Here is an 18,061-nt window from a genome sequence, read left to right as displayed (position 1 = left end):
GGTTCCAGTTCATACCCTGTCTCCATAGATTTTGATTTTTATGTGGAGATCCGTATACCAGAGAAGGCACAGATAGGATGGGGCATAGAACTGTGGAAATCCAGAGCATTAGCGAGGTTAAATTATAATTGACTCCAAACATGCTGAAATACATACATGTGGTTTCTTCTCGAGATTGCTCATGCTCTCTTTTAAAAATTGTGTAGAATACTTACTATATGCAAGGCACTGAGCTAATGACTTGTAATAAAGTACAGTCCCTACACTAGACCTTACAAACTCGCAAGAAGACCCTTATTAAACAAGAAAATAGAAATGTTATGGGAATTATAGAAAGGGAACTGAGCTTTTCAGTAGGTCAAGTATGTATTATAATAATAACCACTAGTATACTCCCATTGTTTTCTTTATAGTATCCACATTATTTAAGAAGGGAGAACTAAGGCAATTCAGTAATAAACTGATTTCTTATAAATAGCACCACATGCGCGTGCGTGCGCGCATACACACATACACACACACACACAATGAGAGACCTGAGAGTGACAGAGAGAGAGAGAGAGAATATGACTGTTAGTATTACACAGAATTTTAAAATTTTATTTAAACCATGTACCCAAAGACGTATGATCACACTCCTGGAGAAAACATTCCACGGGCTTTCCATTGCACTCACAATAAAATTCAAACTTCTTATTGATTGGCTTCAAAACTCAATGTATATAGCCTAACCACCTCTCCAGTTTTATCTACTCCCACTTTTCTCCTGTGCCATTATACACAAGACACAAAGGCCATCTCATTGTTGACCATGCCAAGCTTTAGCTGTTAACCACACCTGATAACATTATCAGGACATTTCAGCTATATGTATCAATATTTTCCCATTTTTGCTAATGCCAGTTTAGGGTGAATCCAGTACTTGAAACTAAAAGAATCTTTATTATTAATCTTGACCTGTTCCCTTCTTTCAATAGTTCCGCATATGCCTTGATTCTGAGGATTTCCACCATCTTCATCACTTTTCCCTGAACAAGCTCTACTCTGTCTATTCAAACTGTACTAACCAGTAATCCAACTGGTTTGATTCATGAAACAGTGTAATTATCATTCTATCGTAATAGATACAGTCCATCAATGAACACAGACCAATATTAAGCCAATATTTTTTTCGTAGAAATATCCCATATGAGTTGATGCAATAAGCTTACTTAAACTCCCTAAATATTTTTCATACATGCTGTTATCAAATTCAGACTTCTATAATCCTGTAAATGCACTGTTTTATTTTTAGAATAAAGGCCAATTATAACACATATTCCTACTGGTGTGGTAAAAGCATAATTTGAGAGTAACGCAGATCTGGGTGTGAATTCTGATTCTGTCATCCTTAGCTCTGTAACCTTACCTTTGTCCTTAATCTCATCAAGAATATTTCCACAACTATAAAATTAGGATAACAGTTTTTCTTTGTGGTATTTTTGAAAAAAAGAAAAAATATGTAAGAAACATTTGTCTCAAAATGGTAACTAGTACACTATAAACTAAAAATGAAATCCTAAGCCTGTCAACCAACTGAACCTTAAAAAAAATGGAGTTTCTGGCCATGACAGGATGGGAGGTCAGGCACACCTCAGTATACCCCTCACCGTTTACTGTTAGACACAACAGCTGACCCAAATTAATGCTAAAATTGTGCAATGGTCTGTTTTCATGCTGCTGATAAAGACATACCCGAGACTGGTAATTTATAAAGAAAAAGAGGTTTAATGGACTCACAGTTCGACGTGGCTGAGGTGGCCTCACAATCATGGTGGCAGGCAAAAGGCATGTCTTAGGGCGGCAGGCAAGAGAGGATGGTCTGGTGAGACTTATTCACTACCATGAGAAAATATTGGGGAAACTGCCACCGGGATTAAATTATCTCCTACCAGTTCCTCCAACAACATGTGGAAATTATGAGAGCTACAATTCAACATGAGATGAGATTTGGGTGGGGACACAACCAAACCACATCAAATAGAGACCACGAGGCTGAGAGAACACACGCTTTGTGACAGTAAGATACCAAATTATAATCACAACATATGGCCATGTCAGGCAAGGGTTAAGTCATGTATCCCCCTCCCCAATCCTCACCCAAAACACACACTTAAACTATGCTCTAACTGCCATAGGTTTTTATTTTTCTCACAAGCACTGGCCTCAAGATAAGCAATGTTAAAACAATTGTAGCTCACCACCAGACAGAGACTAACTGAACCCCTGTTCCACAAGCCATAATTACAGCTTTGACTGGACAAGATACTGATTTCAGTAACTTTCTCCTGATAAGACCACTGACCATGGACTGGTTCTGGCTAATTTACAGAGGCTGTGCACTTGAATGACTTTGTGTACTGAAAACATCCTTTGATGTATAGGATCTAATTGTAATACATTTAAATGTGAAGTCTCCATGGATCATTTGTTACATACATGTTTGTTCAAACACATGCGTCAGGACCACCTTCCTAAATATTCATAGCTCCTTCTGTAGCAGTTTGAATACGTATATTTAGGTAACCCTTTCAGCATAAAGCTCCTACCTCGATCCCTCCTCCGTCAAAGTGCCCATCTGCAGTCTTTGCTGGAGGCACACTTCCCAGTCTGAGAGATGGCCACCTTGCAGGCTGTGATCTTTTAAAAGAAATAAAGTCTCTTTTCTAAATTTTTAGATTGTGAGATTTTTAAGTAAATAGCACTACTCTTGATTCTGTTCCTTCAACTTTCTGAGACATTTTGTTCCCCAAGTCTGACATGCCAAGAAATCACAATCACTTTCAGTGTTCTTCATTTCAAAAACCTGATGAGAAGACTGCCTAATTCAACAGTTAATAACTCAAGATTCAGACAGGCAAAATAAATGACTAAAAAGTTTGGTTTAAAATAAGGCTTGGTGGCAAGAAGTGAAAGTTCTCTATAATAAAAACTACAAAACATTGATGAAAAAACGTGAAGAGGACACCATAAAATGGAAAGCTATTCGATGTCATGGGGTGGAAGAATTAATATTATTAAAATATCCTATCCATACTACCCAAAGCAATCTACAGATGCAATGTAATCTCTGTTAAAATATCAAAGACATTTTTCACAGAAATAGAAAAAATATCCTAAAATTTATATAGAACCATGAAAGACCCAGCATAACAAAGCTATCCTAAGCAAAGAGAACAAAACTGGAGAAATCACATTGTCTGACTTCAAATTATACTACAGAGTTATAGTAACCAAAATAGTATGATACTGGCATAAAAACAGACACATAGACCAATGGAACAGAATAGAGAACCCAGAAACAAGTTCACATACTACAATGAAGTCATTCTCGATAAAGATGCCAAAAACATACATTGGAGGAAGGACAGTCTCTTCAGTAAATGGTGCTGGGAAAACTGGATATCCATATGCAGAAGAATGAAACTTGACCTCCATCTTGCACCATATACAGAAATTAAATCAAAATGGATTAAATACTTAAATCTAAGACCTCAAACGATGAAATTATTGCATGAAAACATTGGGCAAAATCTCTAGGATATTGATCTGGGTGAAAATTTCTTGAGCCATACCCCACAAGCATAGGCAACCAAAGCAAAAATGGACAAATGGGATCACAACAAGTTAAAGAGCTTCTATACAGCAGAGAAAACAATCAACAAAGAGAAGAGACAACCCACAGAATAGGAGAAAACATTTGCAAACTATCAATCTGACAAGGGATTAATAACCAGAATGCATAAGGAGCTCAAACAACTCTACAGGAAAAAAACTAATAATCCAATCAAAAATGGACAAAATATTTGAATAGACACGTCTCAAAAGATGACATACAGATACCAAGGGGGCATATGAAAAGGTGCTCAACATCACTGATCATCAGAGAAATGCAAATCAAAACTACAGTGAGACACCATCTTACCCCAGTTAAATATCTCTTATCCAAAAGACAGGCAATAACAAAAAGCGAAGAAAAGGGAACCCTTGTACACTATTGATGGGAATGCAAATTAGTAAAATCACTATGAAGAACAGTTGGGAGGTTCCTCAAAAAACTAAAAATAGAGCTAATGTAAAATCTAGCAATCCCACTGCTGGGTATATAGCCAAAAGAAAGGAAATCAGTATATGAAAGAGATATCTGCACTTACATGTTTGTTGCAGTACTCTTCACAACAGCCAAGATTTGGAAGCAACCAAAATGCCCATCAACAGATGACTCAATAAAGAAAATGTGGTACATCTATACACAATTGAATACTATGCAGCAATAAAAAAGAATGAGATGCCGTCATGGTCATTGTGTTAAGTGAAATAAGTCAGGCACAAAAGACAAACTTCACATGTTCTCATTTATTTGTGGATGCTAAATATCAAAACAATTGAACTTACGGAGATAGGAGAGTAGAAGGGTGGTTACCAGAAGCTGGGAAGGGTAGTGAGGAGGAATGGGGAAAGTGGGGATGGTTAATGGGTATAAAAAAATAGAAAGAATGAACATGACCTAGTATTTGATAGTGCAACAGGGTGACTATAATAATAATTTAATTGTACATTATAAAATAACTAAAAGAGTATAATTAGATTGTTTATAACATGAAGGATAAACGCTTGAGGGGATGGATACCCCATTTTCCATGATGTTATTATTACTTGTTACATGCTTGTATCAAAGTATTTCATGTGCCCCATAAATATATAAACCTACTATGTACCTACAAAATTTTCTTTAAGTTAAAATGAAATAAGAGGGTGTGATGGGAACCACAGTAAACAAGTAGAGCAAATCCTTCAAATAAAAGACAGTCACCATTCAACTCTGCTGATTTTTTCTACAGGAAGTAGGGCAAAAGTGTTCTGATTTTTATAAGGGACAAAGGAAATTGAAGTTTTATAAGAGATCTACTCATTTTTTTTAACACTGACAATCAATTCTAAATTTATGATCCACTTGCAAAGCATGAGTGGCCATGGGCTTGACCTTGGCACTCAAGCTTCCAAGTGATTCAGAAAATGACTATCAGGAAACAGCTGAGGGAGGACATTGGTCAGAACACTGGTCATCCCACTAGAAACCTCATATTAAGCCCCAGAAAGCATTCAGGTGCTCTACCACTCCATCTATCTGTATTTCTTTCTTTCATCTTCCCAACCTAGCCTCGGTATTCCATGTCTATAACGCTACTTGTCAAACTCTTGACAGTCATTCCTGCTGCCTTCATACACTGCCTCCACTGAGATGCTCTCCTAATTCACAAATCTATCTTTACCACTTTCACTCCAAAGTGGATGTAACTTCAGAAAATCTGAAATGGCCCCCTTCACATTTTGATTATTGATCTATATGATATGCAGTAATCATGAAGTCATTTGTAACACGGTGAACGTCTTTCAGAAAACTTGAAGAAACTAGAGTAGGTGTACTTTTTTAGGATTCAGAAGTCCATTTACAAAGGTAAGTTTTATGTTACTGGGGGAATTATTTGACCAGTGATATTTAATAAAGAGCTGCATTAGAATTATTTTGACTTCCTAGCATATTCTTTGGCAAGTGTTTTTTCAATGATTTCACATAGGTATATCTTATCTGCAGTAAGTCTTCAATCGTTTTAAGGTGCTGTATGTTATATATCTCCCCACAGGGTTTAATAAACATTTGTCAGACTGTTTCAGAATTACCTCTCGTAATTACTACTAAGAAAATTGAGAAACATTTCAGAGTGAAGATTTGTATACGTTAGAATTTTAAGCATCACTTTCAGTCCTCAGTCTTTTAGCTATAGAGGGTATATTCTCTTAAAAGTTTCCTAAAGAAAGTAGAAAACTACATTAAATTTTACTGACACATCTAGAAGTAAAAGCGCTAAACAATTCCAAGTTGAATTCAAGAAAACAGTAAATAAATAAGTTCTACTAGAACATCATGCCTCAATTCAAAATGTATTAAAAGAATAAGCTTATAGCACTCCAATAGAAATCCATTTATTTAATGGTGGTCGCCCTAGGAATTTAAGGACTGTGTATCATTTTAAAAATATGTGTTATTTATCAATAACTGCAGGGGAAAAATACTAGTTTACCATCTTGATGGATGATACAAGTTACTTTGCAAAGCAAACTTCAGAAGGAAAAATCATTTTAAAATGCAACAGATTAAAACAGATTTCTGAACACACCATCTACAAACCAAGTGTGACTCATATAATAATGGATATAAAATGGTTACGCATTAATCCTCATGAGTTATTTTGCCAAGAAATATTAATGATAAAGAAAAAAGTTACGCAATATAACAAATATAATAGGCAGTCTGCATTTTGAAGACACACTCAAAAAAAGAGAAATATTCAGCCAGGTGCAGTGGCTCACGCCTGTAATCCCAGTACTTTGGAAAGCTGAGGCAGGAGGATCACCTGAGGTCAGGAGTTCAAGACCAGTCTGGCCAACATGGCGAAACCCTGTCTCTGGTGAAAAAAGCTAAGTGTGGTAATGGGCACCTGTAATCCCAGCTACTCAGGAGCCTGAGGGAGGAGAATCACTTGAATCCAGGAGGCAGAGGTTGCAGTGAGCCAAGATGGTGCCATTGCACTCCAGCCTGGGCAACACAGCAAGACCCCCTCCCCCGCAAAAAAAGGAAATATTGAAATAAATGTCTCTATAAGAATTTGGTAATTATTGGATCAACTGAAATAATGGAAACTGAGAATTATGAGAGAACTATGGACTCCTGAAGCAGGAATCCTGCTAACAATGATAGCTACCATTTATTAAGTACTTTATAGGAACCAAAGATAATTGAGTGACAGAGCCAAGATTCAAACCCATGTCTCACTGACTAAAAACCCATGTGTATTACATTATGATACCTGTCTCTTCTCCCCATAATAAAACCGATTATGTTAAGAGTCCCCAAAAAAGATTAGTGATCACTAATGAAGGAATCCAGAAGTATGACCATTCCCTTCGCCACATTTACTATACCTTACAGGGCTATTTCCAGCTAAGATACTAAAGTATGTTAGTAAGATACTAAAGCATAAAGCTTCCAGCAAGCATCTTAGTAAGACGATGCTGAAAATTTAAATATATATCTGTGTATATTTAATTATCATTTATATATATACACACACATATATATTATAGATAATATTCTTGAATATGTTAAGGTCTTTCACCTTTTTTTTCTTTATGTAATCTTACTCTATTCCACTGAATCATCCATTATCTGAAAAAGCATCATTATTCTTATTGCAGAAATGCAATAAGAAAAAATACAATAATTATATATAATATAATAATTATTATATGTAATAATTATATAATACATAATTTAATATAATAATTATATATAATGTATATGTACATATATGTATATTGTATAATATATATGAAATATTATGTATAATATTTATATATTTTATATATTTTTATATATAATACATATTTTATATATACACAGTTTCTAACTTAAAACATACTCTTCATTCATTTGTCCATTGAACAAACATTGTTTCAATTATGTGTCAGGTAATAGTCTCTTCTAAATACAGCAATGAACAAAGTAGATTTTAAAGCAGAGAGAGGGAGAGAGGGAGAGAGAGAGAGAGAGAGAGTGTGTGTGTGTGTGTGTGTGTGTGTGAAATAAAGCCAAGTTTTACTGAGGGAAAAGTGTTTTCTACATTCCATTTACACATCAAGAGCCAATCCTGGATTGAGACCAGAGTTTTATAATTAAGTAGTTATAATTAAATTAAGACCCTTGAAGTGTAGAAAGAAAAGAGTATACGGAAGAAGGAAATTTCCATCTGTCAAAAGAAAGAAAGGTAAAAGGAAAAATTGTGCACTACGAAAAAAGAGTGAGAGAAATAAAAGGGCAAAGACATCACACTGGAGTGTCCCAAGATCTTAGGGTAAGGGTTGAGTGGTGACAACACTTGAATAGATTTGGGAGGGAAATGCCAGGGTAAAGAAGCCTTCTTCTTTTTTCTCAGGATGGAGATAAATATGACAAGCTGCTTAGAAAATCTCTGTGTGGAGCAAGATGTAAGGGCTCCTCTAGCAGATCATCCAGAGCTAGGGAAGGGTGTGGAGGTAACCTTCTCAAATCCTTCACACTGTAGATTGGTGCAGAGAAATCAGCTGGGAGTATCTAGCTACCTGAGGTTCAACACAGACGTGCTAGGGAACCAGAGGACTAGAGTAAGCCTTGAGGCTGGACCAAGGATAAAACAAAAAATAGGAACCTTGAAACTACAAGCCGTGACTGCAAGTTTGTGCCAGAATGATTCCATTAAAAGGTCAGGTGAGGTGTCTCACAATATTGATATGGGAGAGGGGCAGGGAAGTGCTGGGTAGAGAAGGGCAGGTCCCTGGCTAGGGCTCCACCCCGGGCTTGTGCCCAGGGACCTAGATGAAGACAGGCATTTCTGTTTTCCGGCCTGAATTTGCATTTCCCAACACCACCCTGGCCCACCACGCCCCTATCCTGTGCCTATAAAAATCCCAAGACCCTAACGGGCATACAACACAAGCGGCTGGACGTCGACAGGAACACGTCGGCGGAAGACACAGCGGCTGGACATCGAGAGGAACACAGCGGACTAACAGCACACACTGACAGACGCCGCAGGCCAGCAGGCCATCAGCCAGCGGAACAACGCACAGTTTGGAGGGTGAGGATGAAGGACAGTCCGCTGCGGAGTGACCCGACTCCAGGGGAAAATCATCTTCCCACTCCATTTCCCTTCTGGTTCCCCGCCTTGCTGAGAATTATCGCCACTCAATAAATCGTGCACTCATTCTCCAAGCCCCGTGTGATCCAGTTCTGGTACTCCAAGGCAAGAAAGCCCTCTGTCCTTGCGATAAGGCACGGGGTCTAAGTGAGCTAACACAAGCCACCTACGGATGGCTAAACTAAAAGAGCATACTGTAACACAGGCCCACTGGGGTTTCAGCTGAAAGCATTCACCCCTAGACCCTGCCATGGGGTCGGAGCCCCAAAACCTGCCCGTCTACATGCTCCCCCTAGAGGTTTGAGCAGCGGGGCACCAGAGAATTGAGCCACGCCCCCGTCGCATGCGCTGCGAGCAGGACAAGGGAACTTTTTCTGTTTCAATATTACGGATTTGAGATTACCTCACCCCATTTTCAATGGGCTTCCCCTGTGCCCAGACTACCTCAGAAAACGAGATAAGGATACCTCTTGATGGATGAGAGAAAAAGTACAATTGAAGAGTTAAACTTTGAATTGATTGAATATTTACCCAAAAGAGACTGAATTAAACCCAGAGGGAATGATAAATGAATGGGTTATCTAAAATCAGTGCTTTCATCAACCCCAGCATCACTGCAAAAAGCAAAAAGAACCAGTTACAGAAAATAAAAGGTCATGTTCTATATGACATCAGAATTGTAGCATATAAAATTTGAGCCATGCTATATTCTTAAGAGGTGGTGTAATGTACATTGTCATTACTTATTCCTAACAAATCCTGATACCTTTAGACATTTTGGAATTATAAATAGACAACTAAAGTTATAGTTAAGTTCCTAGACTAGGAGGCTCCCATTGACATGGGAGTTCATACCCAGAGAGAGAAAAACTGGGTAAACAGCATCCCTTAAAATGCTATCCGACCATATGTGTTTCTGTCTAGGTGTGCTATGCATTATGCTAAAAATACACGGAAGCTCAAGGAAGGGAAGCATGATCACTGCATACAAGAACACAGTTACTCTCATAATGCAGGGCTGAAAATCCCCACCAGAAAAATCTTGATTTTCGCTTAATTAATCTGTTTCATTTAATTTTTTTTCTAACTTAGTAAATAGCATCATATTCTAGTAGTAATCATACTTGATTCAAAAATCTAGAAGTCATGTTTGATTCTTCTCATTTTCTTATCTGCACAGCCAATCCATCACCAAGTCCTGTTAGTTTTTCTTCCCAAATGTAGCTCAAAGTTGCCCACTTCTCCCCTCCATTGCCACTACCATCTCTTTCCCAGACTACTAAAATAGCCTAGCATCCCTGCTAATATTTTTGTCCCTGACAGTTCATTCTCTGTAAGGAATCTAAAGTGATTTAAATTATGTATGAAATCCCTTTATAGTTAGAATGAAAACAAAATCCTTACCATGGCTTGACTCCTGAACTTTATCTCCTGCCCCCACTGTTACCCTCCTCTGGTTCTCTAATCCCTAGCAACATTGACCACCTCTCTGGTCTTCAAAGTGACCAGTTGTGTTTCCCCACAGAGTTTGTGCAGTTGATATTCCCTCCTTCTTGAGTTCTGCCCTGTAGATTTTTACATGGTAAGAAAATCTTTCTTGTCAACTGGATCACAGCTCAATGCCACTTCTTCAAAGAGAACTTCCTGAAGCATCCCAACAAAAGTAGACCTCCTTCCCCCGACGTTCCCGTGTTTGCTTGTTTATGGGTATAAAATCCAGGTATCTCTTTGGAGTGTAAGAGATACAAGGTCCTTGAGGGCAAGGGTCTTATGTGAGTCTTGTTCATCAGTATATAGGTATTCTATCAATATTGTTCAATGAATGAATGAGTGAATAAATAAATAGGGTAATGAAAAGGAATGGTTACCTTCTTCCCACTGCTTCCTTTTCACTAACTGGGAGTCATGACACTCCCAGTTTCATCATGACTAGGCAAAGTCACTAGGAATCAGGCAACAAAGTAAAAAAAAATATATAATCTTAAAGAGAAATATGCAAAGGGGTTAAAGGGGAATTAGGAGAGAAAAATCTTAATTTAGGAAAAAGAAGAGGAGACTTCTTTAAAACATCATAGCATCTCCCTCAATGCTGGTCCTTCCAATTCAGAAATATAAAAGGAAATGGCTATGTTTTATGAAGTATTGTGTAAATTGTATTTTCTGAGTTGAAATATATGAAATACACTAGGTAATGTATTACCTGATTGGTGAATCTCAAGAGGATTTACATTACATCGAAGTGAAGATTTCAATCTACCAAGTTCTCATGAAGTAGTATAAGCATGTTAACTGACATGAGATACAATGTAGGATTTCATGTTTTTCACAATTGAAGGATAAACAGGTAATCAGGGTAACGGTGATCAGAAACAAAATACATTGTTTACATTTCAATAAAAAATTGACCTTAAATAACAGATTTCTCTAAAAATAGCTATTTAAAATGTTTATTAAAATTACTCTGCTAGGCCGGGCGCGGTGGCTCAAGCCTGTAATCCCAGCACTTTGGGAGGCCGAGACGGGCGGATCACGAGGTCAGGAGATCGAGACCATCCTGGCTAACCCGGTGAAACCCCGTCTCTACTAAAAAATACAAAAAACTAGCCGGGCGAGGTGGCGGGCGCCTGTAGTCCCAGCTACTCGGGAGGCTGAGGCAGGAGAATGGCGTAAACCCGGGAGGCGGAGCTTGCAGTGAGCTGAGATCCGGCCACTGCGCTCCAGCCTGGGCGACAGAGCGAGACTCCGTCTCAAAAAAAAAAAAAAAAAAAAAAAAATTACTCTGCTCAAGGGACACTTGAAAGATGGTGACATGAGAGTACCTGTGTAAAACTTCAGAAGTTTAAAATTATATGCTTACATTTATACAAGTTGACTTGTCAATGACTTTTAAGAGTAGAAATTTAGTATAATTATGCATAACACATAATTTTTTGTTTTAATTGCAAAATTATTTCATTTGACTATGATTGAATCACTACATAAAAGGGGAAAAACTTATTTCTTAATAAAAACATATTAACTAGCCTATTAATAATCAGGTTTCTAATGTAGCACCACATTCTGAAATCTAAAAACTGCATTCCTATTATGTTACAGATTAATATCTGTTCTCAGAACTATTTCCAAAAAAAAAATTATTACCAGACATAAACTGTGTAATAAAGGATAATTCCATTTGGCTCCAGAGGTGGTTGCCATGACAACTTCACCGTGACACCAGACAACTGTTTTACAGAGAAGTCTTGAGGGGGAGAATCAGGAGCTGAAAAGTTAGGGTATAGAATAATGTATTTTATTAAACATATATAAGAAAAAGTTAACATGGAAATACACACAATTTTTATTATAAACTTTCTGGTAAAGGAATTAGGTTCAGTGCTTTTCTCCAGAAGCACGAGAGACTGTTTATTTTCAAAATGAGATGATAAAGGAAGATTTTGCATGGTGGTATTAGAACATCTGTTTCTGTGATTCAATGGAAAAAAATATTTCATGAGAAAGTAGAACAAGGGGTATGTCACAGTGACTCACCTACTGTTCAAGTACATCTTGGTCAACTGTCATCCTCTAATAAAAATAAAAACTTTATTGAGGGTGAATAAATACACAATAAAAGAGGTCCCTAGACAATAAAAAGAGGTGGGAAAAAAATCACACATCCAAGAAGTTGGGAAAGTGATAAGCATAACATTGGGAAAGCAGTTAAAATGACTGACCTCACAAATGAAAATTACATTCCTCAATCTCTGTTGTGTCATTAAAAAGTAAAATAATATCAAACTGTTCACTCAGTCTTCAAAATTGAATGGTTTACAAAGGAAATACCAATGTAGCACACAAATAAGAAAATAATTTAGAATCTACTTATAACTCTGCTATAATAGTGTAAAATACAAATACATTTGCTATTTGGCATTGAATAAGTGGTAAAAACATTACTGCAAAATAGTTAGCCAACTTTATACTTCCATTTAGGTAAAACATTTAGAATGGCATTTCTCAGCTGCTGTGTAACACCACAGTAATGTCTTAGAATAATAGAATACAACTTTTTGCATGTAAAAAAGGAAAACACTAAAATTTGGTTAATTGTTACAGTGATGCACGGAATGTGAATTCATAGGTAGCTAATAGAAATTCTGAAAATTTGTTTACATCTTTAAACAATGGCAATTGAAATACAGTTCATGTACAGATCACTATTTCCAACAACTTGGACAGAATCCTGCCTGACTTACTTCATTTTTTTTCTTTTTTACTTCTCTGAATAATCTCAGCTACAGTTGTATGTGTTCCCATGTGTGCATGTTTTCATTATTTTACTAACAATAATTTTCCAAATAATTTTATTGAGCAGCAGAAAGTTTATGAGACAAGTTATAAGGAATAATAGTGATAGCTGTATTTGGTATTTTCATTTTGTTATTTTCACTGGCACTACAATAATGTTGCTATCAAATAATAGTTATCACAGGAATGTATGTATCAATTAGAGATGTCTGTTTCCCAAGATAAGAATTATCTCTGAAAATTCTCTTTCATTTGTCAAAACAAAAACCTATAAACATTTTTCCTAGCATCCTTGTAAAATCTGTTTATTGTTTACAAAAAGGACTTCAATCAAAAATGCAGTAACTTAGAAACTAATATGTTGCAACTAACCATTTCTAACATGCTTTAAGATGCTTACGTGGAATACCAGATAAAGGTTGGTGCCTTTAAAAGCTAACCTTCAGTAGATCTCTGAATATTTTATTTTTAATGTAAAACATCTTATTGCTAAGTAAATGTAATTAACATGTCTATCTAAAAAAAAAATCACTGCACACCCACTGTAGCAGACTAAGTTTTAATCATTTTGGCGTATGTATTCTAAAATGTTTTGGCATATGTATTCTAAAATATAATCTAACAAAATCAAAACTAGAAAAATTAGAACTTTTGCAGTGCATTCAATTTGCCATCTCAGAGCATCGCAAGGTAGCTGAGAAGGAACTTCACAGTCTGTCACTCCTCTGCCTGGCATGATCTTTCCTATTTCTCGCCCTCCCTTTTTATTCATTTTCATGTCACAGCTTCGACATAACTTCCACAGCTACACTTTACCTCACACCCCAGAGGAGCTTCCTTCTTTTGTCCTGGTGAATAATTTGGGGGAACATTTATGCCAGTAATTAAAATCATAAAAATTATTTGTTCACACATTTGTCAAATTTAGGTCTCTTATTCTAACCACGAGCTGCATGAGGGCAAAGAGTTCCTAATTCCCAAATAGGCAAATTTTCTCAGATCTTTATCCATTCTCGATTTTCTGTAATTTTTCAACAAGGGAGCCTTGTTCTTTATCCTGTTCCTTAGAAATTAGATGACTTGGCCAAGAATTTAGATGGAACTTTACCTTGAGGAAGCATGTTTTTAACGGCCCAGGTAATTCAGATACACAACATACTTTGGAATTAGTGACTTGAGTGGCAAAAGCTCTGTCTGCTCAAAATATATGTTCACTACTGGTCTCATTCCATCATATAAGATCTCAAATTCTTGCCATTAGGACCTTTTGATTAGATTAGTTACATAGAAGTGGGTATTATTTTCAGAAAGACATTGGTAAATTTTTTACTAATATAATCTTAAGTATATATAAGACAGAAAGGAGCACCAACTTTCTTCCCCAGTTTTTAACCATTGACTTATTTGGAAGGATTTTTTTATTAAGATAATTTTAACTTTGAGAGCAAGGAGAATCTATTTATGAAAAAAAAAATGGAATTTGGGTAGGTAAATGTGATGGAAAAGCAAGCATAGTAAGAAGATGCAATGACTATGGAAAACTGACCCACGGAGGCATCACACTTAGAAACTGGGGCAACCCAGAGAGCCCTAGCCAAGATGCTTTGGTGAAATTCTTTGGTAGAGGTTAAAACATGGAGAGACCTGCAAAAAGAGAAGAGGGATGTGAAGACTTTATTCTTTTAAAAAGAAAGAGAGCCATGCTGGGAAAAGTCTCCCTTCCTAGCAGTGTCTAATGCACATTCTGCCCTGGTGAATGATTCTAGACTCTTAACATTCATAGGCTATGGCCTAGCTTTAAGATGGGGAAACTTGACAGAAAGAAAGATGGAAAAAAAAAGATACTCCACAAACACGTATGATACTTCCAGGCCTACCCTTAATGGAAACAGAAATTCCTTTTACAGAAAAAAAAAATAATATTCTCTAAATATGCAACGTATAAAATATAAAATGCAAAACCTAATCCCAAATGTATCTTTCAAAAGTTATTTTCTTAGCATAATATATGTCTAACTTGGTAAGGTATCAATGTAAAGTGGCCTCAGTAGTAAAGCTGATTTTATTTGGGTTAGGGAAAGGTATGTTTAAATATTCAACATGAAAGCTACTAACATTGGGGAATAGCATCTTGTCCAATTATGTAGGGAACCTGTACAATAGCCTGATCTCATTATCAAGTTAATCCTTAATATCATAAAAAAAGTGCTGAACATTTACATAAACACAATCTGCTTCAAAGCTCATGTTAATGTCTATTCTTAAAAATGTAAAAGTTGAAAAACACAGTCATGACATATATCAGTTAATGTTCAAATCAAATTTTTAGCCTTAAAAATGTCCATGGAAAAACATGACTGACTGTTTTTTACAGAGTACTGATGACTTTAGAAAAATAAAAAGCATTTTATGCCTGATTTCACTGAATGTAAATCTGACATTGCTAGCTTATTTTATACCATGACAATGAAATCGCTGTATAACGCTGGTATGGTACACAACTGATACCCATGACTAGAGGAGTTTTTATATTGTTTCATTCTATATATGTGTTTCTCGAAATATTATAGAATCAAAGTATATCAATGTCCACTATTATATTTACCATCTTCCTCAGTCAGTATACTTATGGGAGCACTCCGAACTCCTTCACCTTTGAGTGTACTAGCAGACACCTCAATGATATATTGGGTATATTTCTTCAGTCCTAAATAGAAATAAAATAGGTAAGAGGCAAACTATGAAATGGCTCTCAATACAATCTTCCAAAAATAAAAACTAAGTGAAAATGGCATTCTTTGGCAATAGTAGCTCTTATTTATTGAAGACAAAATGATATAGGATAAAGTGGAAAAGGACGGATCTACAGTATTCTTTCATGTGACTTGCAATAAACTCCTAGCTTATTTAACTAAAAAGACAAAATTGTAATACCCTGCATGAAAATAATCTCAAACTATTAACATTAAGCTAATATTTGTGGTTACTCTGTCGTTATAAATGCAAATATCCAATATTAGATTTGTTCTTTTACCTTTAATGTTTTGGGTTAAAGAGGTTGTATTTATAGTTCTTTCCTCATTTCCATTACTTCTCTTGAGATAAATTGTATATTTTTGTATGATTCCATTGGGACTACTTGGGGGCAGGAATGATAGCTCAATCTCTCCAGAAGAAATATTTTTGTAAGTGATATTTTCTGGTGCACTATCAGGCACTGAAAGAAACAACAAAAAAAAATACAGATACATAAAACAATTCCATTCGAAAAATCTACTCTGCTGAAATTGTCACTGAAGCGCACTAGGTTATTTACATGTGAACGTTCACTAGAATGCAATGGTAATAAACATCCTGAATGAAGTACGATATAAATAAATTATAGGACTTAACAACTGTAAGAAAAATTTTCATTTAAAAGAAAATACTACTATGATTCCACAGAATAACAGATATAAGATGACACGTTTACTAAAATACTTGGAACTACAGGAACCTATCTTGTACTGAAGAACACACAGATACAAGAAAGAGAATTTTAAAACACTTAAAACTTGATTCTACTCCTCATTAATGATAATATAAAAAAAGATCAGTAGGTTAGTTTTGGTCGACAACAGGGTCTATGACAAGGCAAGGAGTCCTTTGTAGATGTGAGACTGCAAATTATGACCTGGCAGCAAAACCACCTCCCAAGAATATGGGATATCATTAAGTAAAACACTGGTTTTCTGTATCTAACATTTTTACATGGAATACATTATACATAAAATGGTTTTCCATGTAAATTTGAGTCCAAAACTATATATAAGATTCCAATTCCGATAAAATATTGGAACAGATATCCTAAATTGAGTGAGTATCTTACTTAAAATAACTAAAACGCCGCATAACATTAAGATAAATTTTCTTTAAGAAATTCTGGTGCTGAAAAGAAAGTTAGAGTTCAGTGGTGACTGGCCAAAAAAAAGTCACAGAAAAACAAACAAGCAAACAAAATGCAAAGACAGAAATCCTGAGAAGGAAGCTGGTACTAAAGCCAGTTTTGCCTTGCAGTAGATTGGTTAATTCTAGTGCCTTTGCATTTGTATAGTAACATCTGTGTAGTGTGTCAGAGAAAGACTGTAAAGCCCTGGGGCCAGCGGAAGGATGAGCGATATCTCTGCAGAAAGACCTGAAACCCCAAAAGAATGCAACTGTAACCAGTGTTATTATATTGAACAATTCTAGGGGATACTTTAGAGTCTTCTGCATGTGCCATAGAAGTCTATGTGAATGGTAACTCCTGGTCTTGTGCAATGTGATGCATTCATTCTCAGGGAACAGGAAGAGAGAAATAAACCTGCCATGCAGAGAGGACAGAAAGGAAACCTTTTTTTCTCTCTTGCCACTCCTCTGGGTGGAGAGATAGAAAAGAAATAAAAATTATGCTGTTTTGGATTTATAAGCCTATCCCCATGATCATATGTTGACTAAATCCATGATACCTATATGTACCCTGAAGAAACCTCCACTTCAGAATTTAAATTAAAATAAAACTGTAGTCCTGAGCTGCTATTACTCCTAAACAACTAGAAGTAAATAAAAATACTTGCTGGAGGAACTCAACTTCAACACAAACCACATAAATTTCTCACAGCTAAAGTTTCAAAGAATATGAGCTCACAGATAAAATCACTAAACACAAAAGCAAATCAGATATCAATAGTGAAAGTCAGCAAAGAAAAGAAAAACACGTATACATACACAGTAGTCAGATTTTGAGATTCCAGGTATTGAAATAAAATAGAAATGTTTAATATGTTTCAAGAAATCAAACATATTTTAAAATATGAGCAAAGAATTATTTAAATAATGGTAAATAATATTAAATAACCAAGCAAGTTTGAAAGAGAACAAGGTAGATCTTCTGCAGCAGAACAAAATAACTAAAATTAAAATTCCCTTGAGGTATTAAAGAGCAGATTAGATAAAGAAGAAGATAACTTTAGTGAAAA

General features: G+C 35.9%; 1 protein-coding gene across 1 annotated transcript in view; it reads right to left on the bottom strand.

Annotated features, from left to right (window-relative positions):
• PTPRQ (protein tyrosine phosphatase receptor type Q) overlaps window positions 1-18,061 on the bottom strand; it is a 216,970-nt gene that overhangs the window by 156,122 nt on the left and 42,787 nt on the right. Inside the window, exons 15-17 of the mRNA XM_073020970.1 lie at window positions 16,099-16,281; window positions 15,670-15,771; window positions 11,916-12,036 (exon numbers count right to left, since the gene is read on the bottom strand). Of these exons, the coding sequence (XP_072877071.1) occupies window positions 11,916-12,036; window positions 15,670-15,771; window positions 16,099-16,281 (406 nt within the window). The remainder of the gene's footprint in view (window positions 1-11,915; window positions 12,037-15,669; window positions 15,772-16,098; window positions 16,282-18,061) is intronic.

Source organism: Chlorocebus sabaeus, chromosome 11 (genome assembly GCF_047675955.1).
Source record: "Chlorocebus sabaeus isolate Y175 chromosome 11, mChlSab1.0.hap1, whole genome shotgun sequence".
In the NCBI taxonomy this organism is placed as follows: Eukaryota; Metazoa; Chordata; class Mammalia; order Primates; family Cercopithecidae; genus Chlorocebus; species Chlorocebus sabaeus.
This window is presented reverse-complemented; position numbering and strand designations above follow the sequence as displayed.